Raw genomic sequence first — 8,190 nt, 5'->3', positions numbered from 1 at the left:
ACCACTGTTTGTTTTTTTAATTTATTATGAAATTAAATGGTTGATACTATCATAGGTGAACAAACTGGGTGAAGAAACTGACTTATACTGAAGCTAGATTTAAAACAGTACCTGAAAGCAATAGCAATGTCATCCCCAAATTTCTCAAGAGGCCTTGTCCATAATCTCAAGAGGAGAAGCATTTTGAAGCTCCTTAGCCAATTTCTCAGTCCTCTTCGTCAGCTTTCTCAATTAACTCTGCAAAATTCACCAAAAAAAAACAAACATTTAGCCCAAAAAATCATTTCCATCCCTTCAACATCATCAAAACAAACACATGCAATCACAAATATTGAAAAATCAATATACCAGGAGCCATAATGGTTGCTGCTGAGGAACTATTGAATCATTCCTCTTAGGCTCAGCATTCAATGGCTTCATTGCCAATCGTCTCCTTGAATTCAAAGCAGTCGACAACATTTGAGGCCTATCCAATGGCTGAAAGGTACCCAATTGTGATACTGCAAACACAAAAAGAATAAATAAATAGTAAAAGCCAAAACTTTTTAAGAACCCAAGAATATATGAACCCAGATGCAAAATTGAACTCAAAATTGAAACTTTGAAGGGAAAAACAACTTTAAAATCTGAAAAAAGATCAAAAAAATTTTTCAACCCAGATGCATTATCCAAATAAAATTCAAATACAGCACAAATCTGAAATAAGAATTCTAACCCAGATGCTAAATTGATCCAAAATAAGGATAAAAATTGAAACTTTAAAGAAAAAATAACAAAAAAATCTGAAAGAAAATTGGAATCCAGATGGTAAAATGCTTCAAATAATCACATTCTAGGATAAACACTAAAACTTTGAAAGGAACAAGAAAAGGGTAATTGAAATTTGCAGTAAAAAATAAGCCAAAATCTGAAAGAATAATTCAAGAAACTTGAAACCCAAATGCTACAAATTATCACATTGTAGGATAAAGATTAAAACTTAGAAAGGAAAAAAGGTAAAGGGGGTACCTTTTGGCTGTTGATAAGAAGAAGATGAAGAAGAAGACAAAGAACCGTGAATAGCAGATGAAGAAGTGAAAGCCAAAGCCATTTTGAGAGAGATATCACACACAAATAATACAAAGAAAGATTTGTTTCAACCAAAGAAACACTAAATTTCTTTGTGAAAATATAGGGAAGAAGATGGTTATGGGAAGAAGAAGGCTCTGTGTTTGTGTGTGGGTTTGAACAGAGATGCAAACATGGTGAGAAGTATTAAAAGGGAACCTGAAGACAGGGCGGCCTTATAGGTTCATTGAACCTGGACGTGATTTCCATTTTGAATGTGGTCTGACGTGGCAAGATCTTATTGGATGATGGATCAAGTTGTGCATCAGCGCTTGGGTCATGTGGCGGGAAAGAGAAAGGAAGAATCGTGGTGGTGAGAGAATGCGCATTTCTGACCAGTCAAATGTTTCCTTAGATTCTGGTAAACCAAATGCAAGACCTTTGTAGTTGTCAAACCTTTTACTGTTGGCATTTTAAAGTAACATTCTTGTTTCGTTACTGGAAAATGACTTTATGTGGTCGTTCCATTAGGCTTAGATACTTTTTGCCTGGCAGTTATCGGAGGCAAGCATGAAAAGAGCTTGGTAGCCTTTCATTACACATCTGACAAGCCAATGCTAATTTTTAATAGGTAGCTACATGATTTACAAATTAATTTACAATTAAAATGAGTTGGCACAATTTAAATGAGGCTGGCACAATTTAGTGGCTATTTAATCCCGTAGGAGATAGAGCGAGGTGTTGGTTTTACTCGATAATGGTGCGAAAAGTGTGCAAGTGGAGCAGTAAGGGCATGGCTGACAGGGAAGTGTAAATGGAGCAATCGCTTTAGGTCTTCAAAGGGGAAAGAAGTGGACGACGCGTATGTGTTTGTCGATGGGTTTGGCTTTAGATTTAATTTACTTTTGACAAATTATGATTTGTGGCTACTACATGTATATTTTGCGAAAGATATGGGCATAATCTAATTGATGTATAGAGACATAATTTAGGTATAAAAAACAGATATTCTAATATATTCAAAGTAGTAAAAAGTTTATATTACGAATGCAACTCTACATTATCAGCACAATTATATGGTTTCAAGTATAAACTTTGCATAACTTACATTACAATTTATATGGTATTATTATACTCAATGAAATATGAAATAATAAATAACTTTTTTAAAACTTAAAAGTTCAAACTTAATAGAATAATTTGCTTTATTAAACTAACTCTTTTTAATAAATAAATCGAGTTTAATACAACTATTTAAAATTTATTGCACCAAATTTAATACTTGCAATTACAATTATAGACTAAGTATTGTTTATTATTTAACACATTATTCTTAGATTCATTTAGAATATTGGTTCTTTGCCTAAATTTTGAATGTTGATGAAATTTAGTGGGCTTTGGACATAAAAAGTAGTATTTGAGAAAAAGAAGTTGAAAAAGGGTGTTTGAAAATTGAAATATACATTTAACTTGAAAAAAAAAAGTACTTAATAAATTTTCTCAGTGGAAAGAAATAAAAGACTTGAAAAATTGGTCAAAATTTAACTTGAAAAAAAAAAGTACTTAATAAGTTTTCTCAGTGGAAAGAAATAAAAGACTTGAAAAATTGGTCAAAACAACTTATTCAAAAATTTCAATTCAGTATATAATCAAACACTATTTTGATTCACTTGAAAAAATATTCCATTTATATCCAAACGGCTCCCTAAATTAGATGGCTAGACCAAAAATTTATCTCTAAGCAAGTAATTATTAGTTTGACTGTAAAACAAGAAACGTGAATTTTTCCCAATTTGTTCATTACCAAGAAGTGTGATAAGAGTATATCCTAACTCCGAAAATATTGTTGTTCTCTTATTCTCTCCACAAATAGACTCTGTCCTATCTGCCTTTATGGATGGCTGTTAGTATTTTCACATTTAAAATCCGTTTGACTTAGCTTAAAAAAGCAGTTTATTTTTCGGTACAAAAATAAAAAAAAAAATAAGTTGGGTTGGCTACAACATTTTTTAAGCTTTTACAGCATGAAAATGAAACTATAAGGTAAGTCAATAGAATGACTTAAAAAAATTTAAAAACGGAACTTATAAGTTATTAGGAAATGGCAAAAGGCTCTTAGATGCCTGGCAAAAATGTTCAGTATCTAACAAAGATTCTTATCCTTAAAGCCTTGGAAGAGAAAAACAAAAGAAAAAAGATTTGTCACATCTCAAGCTCTCATGGATCACATAAATAGATTTTGGTTGCAAAAATGTTTAATTGGCATATGAAATATTGTGTATACTGATAATCAGCAATCTGCACACATTGGATGGAGTGTAAAATCTTAAGTAGGCGTTTTGGCCATGAAAACCAAATATTTTCAACTTTTATTTGGAATTTTAAAGCTGGAGTTGAAGATGGAGTTGTGTGTTTGGTACATAGTTTTTGTAATGAATATTTGGTTGTTTGATTATCCTGAAATTGAAAAAGTGAAAACAAATTTTTAGGTGTTTTTCAAAGTTGTATTTAGAATACAAAGCGACGACGTTGATTTGGAAAATAAAGTGAAAACGTTACGGAAAAAAGTGAAAATTAACATGTGTGACAGATTCTAAACATAACTCTACCATTATTACCGTAAATATTTACCTGTGCTTACACAAACACGCAAATTTTGTGTATTAATTAACCATAATTAAATGCTAAAATTGTAACTGCTACTAGTATATAGCATGTAATACTCCACTAATGGTCTTTCACAAGACTCTAGTTCTTTTTAATTTGGTATGACTATAGTATGATACTCTTATGTACTTGTCGGAGCGGTCAAATTATTATATCCGAGTCCTTACTGGGTTTGCTATTATATGTTATTTTATTTTTTGTTTTTAAGAGAAGAGAAAAGGGCCTCGATGGTAAACGACAACAATATATTCCAGTTAGTGGATGTTTTTTCCCCACAGCAAGAGTCTTATTGATATCATTTTTTTGCGCATAGTTGTTCTCCTTTTGGGGTGGTTTTTAGTTTTGTCCCCTCATAATTGGTAATTTTTAATTTTTGTCCTTTAATACGCGTATTACGGATTGACTCCGAACTCGGTTAAAAAAAAAAAAAGAATTTGGAAAGGCAAAGGTTTGGATTCACAAGACAAAATTTTACCTTCAAAACTCTATTATTTTAAGGCGAAATTTTACTGAAGGTAAAAGTCTGTACGCCCAATTAAACTCCTAACTTGGCTTGTCTAGCCTTCTTCTTGCGAATTTTTTAATTTTTATTTTGAGGGTTCGAATCCAAGCCAAGAAATTTTAACGAAGGCCAAAAATTAAAGACCATATGTCAATGGAGGACCAAATAAATGAGGGTTCGTCTTAAAAAAAAATACTATTTTATAAGGTTAAATTTTTTATGTATATATATGGAATGTTGAGCACTTGAGAACCCCGTATATTCTTTTTTATATTTGGAGCACATAGGTAAACTAGCTCATGCTGCCGCCGCGTCCTATTAATATCATCGTCAGGTAATAAAAATAACAATAATGGGAAGAAGATACCCCTGGCTATGGAGTCCCCACTAATAAAAGTTAATTCGTAGAATATGAAAGTCTTGCCCCTTAGAATTTCAAAAGGGTTACAAGCACTTTTATCTAAGCCTCCATGAAATGAATGATTAGGGGGGGGACCTTAGCTATATGATGCACATTAAATAGCCATAGAAGAATTAAGAATTAAGAATTAAGATTCTTCAACTTGATATTTGCTATATACAGCTTTAAATAAAAAAAATAAAAAATAAAATATGTGACTTTTCAGATTAGAACTATCAGAAGGTGGTCGAGTTTTAGTGATAAAATAAAGCAAACACGATGATAAGGGAGGCCACACCCAAAAAAATCATACTCATGTTTAAACCAGCTCAATAAATACATAATATTTGGATTTATATGTAAGATAATAATACAATATAGGTAACTAATGGACATATTCTTTCTATCTTAATATTATCACTTAATTATGAATTAATATGATAATTGTTAGGTTTTACTTTTCCTCTTACATGTGGAATTGGATTAATAAACTCAATTCAATTTGACTAGGCCACTTTTGCCCAAAAATTCCTCTATATATAAGATCAATTTAGGTCTTATTTTCGAACGTAAGAGTGAATTCGCCTTGGCCATGTATAGAGAGAAAAACGTGAGAGAAAGTAAATTTTTCTTGGAAATTTTATACATGATAGTCTCTCTTTAAATTGCGTTTCTCGATTCGTTAACCGTTGGATCGTGCTGAAATTTGAACTGGAGGTTCTTAACATCTGTTTCTTCGATTTCAACGGTGGAGATCGGATTTTGTTGTCTGTAGCTCCAGTTTTCGAGTACGAACAGTAGCTCATTTTTTGGGGTGATTTCTCTCTTTTCTTCACTATTTTTTGTGCTATCTTTTATGTATTGTTACTCCGTGCTTGGCTTTGTTGTTGTAGCCATTTGGAGAATATTTTTGTAACTCCTGTTGATTATAGTGGAGATTTTGTGGGCCGGAGGTCCCGTGGATGTTTTCTCTTCATCTTAGAGGATTTTACCACGTAAATTTGGTGTCTCTTGCATTCGATTTATTTTTGCTTGCTTTGCTATTTTATTATTGGTATAGCTCTTTGCCCAAATTTCCATTTGTGCTAGTGTTTATTGTTTTCTCTTGGTTCAATAGTGTAGGAAGTTTTGACTTGGGTATTTCTTCCGCTGTTACCTCGTCGGGCAATTTGGTTGTTGCTTGTTTCTCCCAACAAAGTGGTATCAGAGCTTGTGGTTGTATTTGGTTGTGTTGATCATCTATTTGAATGATGGAGGCAAATATAAGCAAGATGGTTTGCTTAAATGTGATACAAAGAATTATCATATTTGGAAAAAAGCAAGATGAAAGATCTCTATTTGTCGAGAAATTGCATTTACTTTCGTGTTTGATTCTAAGAAACTCGAGTCTATTGAAGATGAAGAGTGAGAATTTGAGCACTTATAGGTTTGTGGCTATATTAGGCAATGGGTTGACGATAATGTTCGAAATTATATTGTGAATGAGACAAATGCTAAAAGCTTGTGGGAAAAGCTCGAGACACTCTATGCTTCGAAGACTGGCAATAATAAGTTGTTCTACTAAACCAATTGATGAATATTAAATACAAAGAGCGCAGTCCTATTTATGATCATATAAATGATTTTCAAAGTGTCCTTGATCAGCTGTCTGGAATGGGTGTCAAGTTTGATGAAGAAACACAGGGACTTTGACTTAATACTTTGCCAAACTCTTGGGAAAACCTTAGAGTTTCTTTGACTAATTATGCTCCCAGTGATGGTGTAACTATGAATATTCTAAGAGTGGTGTTTTGAATGAAGAGATGAGAAAAAGATCTCAACTTTCGTCTTCTTCAGCTTCACACTCCGATGTTTTAGTTATGCGAACGAGAGGGAGAAGCGAGCTTTCGAAGGTCAAAATGATAGAGGTAAAAGTAGAAGCAAGTCAAGATCCTCATGTACAAGAATCTTATATGTGACTATTGTCACTTGAAAGGGCGCGTTAAGAAATATTGCTACATAGTTTAAGAGAGAGACAGAAAAGCAAAGATAGAAGGCGATAATAAAAATCGTGTCACAAAAATGATCTTTCATTTGCTTGTGGTAAAAATGATATCAATCTTGTTTGTGATAGTCTACTCGATTTGTAGATTCAAGTGCCACTTCTCATGTATCACGCCAAAGAAGGAATTATTTTCTTCTTATACTTCGGGTAATTTTGAAATGTTACGAATGGGCAATGAGGGTGAGGTTGAGGTATTTGGTATTGGAACAGTTTGATTGAAAAGTAAGAATGGTTCGAAGAATGGTTCGAGGTTGGTTAATAATATCGAAGCATGCTCGGATATTCGTACGAATTTGATTTACGTAGGAAAGCTTGATGATGAGGTTATGATCAAACCGTTGGTGGTGGTAGGTGGAAGGCTTTAGGAGTTGATGATTGTGGCTCGAGGTGACAAGATATGTCGACTTGTAATTATTTGAGGGGCTCCATTTGTGGTGATTGATAAATTTGGTGGAGAATGATACTTCATGAGTTATGGCATAGAAGGTGAGTCATATGAGCGAGAAGGAGATTGATAACTTGGCTAAGAAGAATTTGCTTTACGGGTGAAACAACAAAGTTAAAGAGATGCGTTCGGCTTAGGGGGAAACAGAAGAGAGTTTCCTTTTAGAGTCATTCGCCTTTAAGAAAGCTGGATTTGCTGAAGTTGGTACATTCTAATTTGTGTGGTCCCTTTAAAGTAAGCTCTCGTGGTGGTGCACTTTACTTTTTGTGACTTTTATTGATGATCGTTACCGCAAACTCGGGTATTTCCTTTGAAGTCCAAGGATCAAGTACTTGATGTGTTCAGACGACGATATGGAGGGCCGTCTCAATCTCTGATTAACATATCCTAAACTGGTGATGGTGGCTCCCAAAGTATCAAAACTTAAATCAGCCGGATCCGTTATTACCGCCATACTAGCTAATTTATCGGCTACCATATTAAGTTCCCTATAGTCTTGGGGTGATTTGAGGTCACCCAACATTGCTTCTCACTGTGAGTTGACCTCGCAATCATCCACAATAGATGAGTGACAATTAGTTTTGATCTTGCAATAGAGAAATGATTTGGCTTGCATCAATTGATATTTGCAATCGAACAAGGTTTTAGATGTTGCAGTATCAACCACTTGAAGTAAGGCTTGTAGCTCCACATCCATTGAGGTTGTGAGTGTTAATGATTTTGAGAAATCAAGCACCCAATTTCCTTCAGAGTTGTTTCAGCCTTCTGTGAAACATCTATCATATTAAACATCACTATTTATTATTATCGTAGTTATATAAAAAGATAAATAAATTTTACATCCTAGAAGCTCTACAAAATGAACTTAAAAAATAATAATATAGAAGTGTGTGATATTCATGTACTAATAAATCAAAGCAAGTAAAAGACTTATAAAATCCTATCACCATGAAGATAAAAAGAAAAGCCATGATCACTTTGGAAGCCATATCTTAGCATCTGATAATTATTAGACAAGCTATTTGATAGTTGTATTATTAAAATAAATGATTTTTTGAGATTTTTTTTCTTTGGTCCAAAATAAG

The 8,190-nt window shown here is 33.2% G+C and overlaps 1 protein-coding gene across 1 annotated transcript; it reads right to left on the bottom strand.

The window, feature by feature from the left end:
* Positions 1-94: 94 nt before the first annotated feature.
* Positions 95-1,191, bottom strand: LOC132048252 (5'-adenylylsulfate reductase 1, chloroplastic-like). Its single transcript, XM_059439157.1, has 3 exons — positions 1,009-1,191; positions 349-500; positions 95-237 (listed from the first exon to the last, which is right to left on the bottom strand). Exons 1-3 carry the CDS (start codon positions 1,088-1,090, stop codon positions 232-234), a joined length of 240 nt encoding a protein of 79 aa, XP_059295140.1. The 5' UTR covers positions 1,091-1,191; the 3' UTR covers positions 95-231.
* Between the last annotated feature and the right edge of the window lie 6,999 nt (positions 1,192-8,190).

This window comes from Lycium ferocissimum, chromosome 2 (genome assembly GCF_029784015.1).
Source record: "Lycium ferocissimum isolate CSIRO_LF1 chromosome 2, AGI_CSIRO_Lferr_CH_V1, whole genome shotgun sequence".
NCBI lineage: Eukaryota > Viridiplantae > Streptophyta > Magnoliopsida > Solanales > Solanaceae > Lycium > Lycium ferocissimum.
Note: the sequence above shows the minus strand (reverse complement) of the source record. Positions and strands in the feature narration are given on the sequence as shown.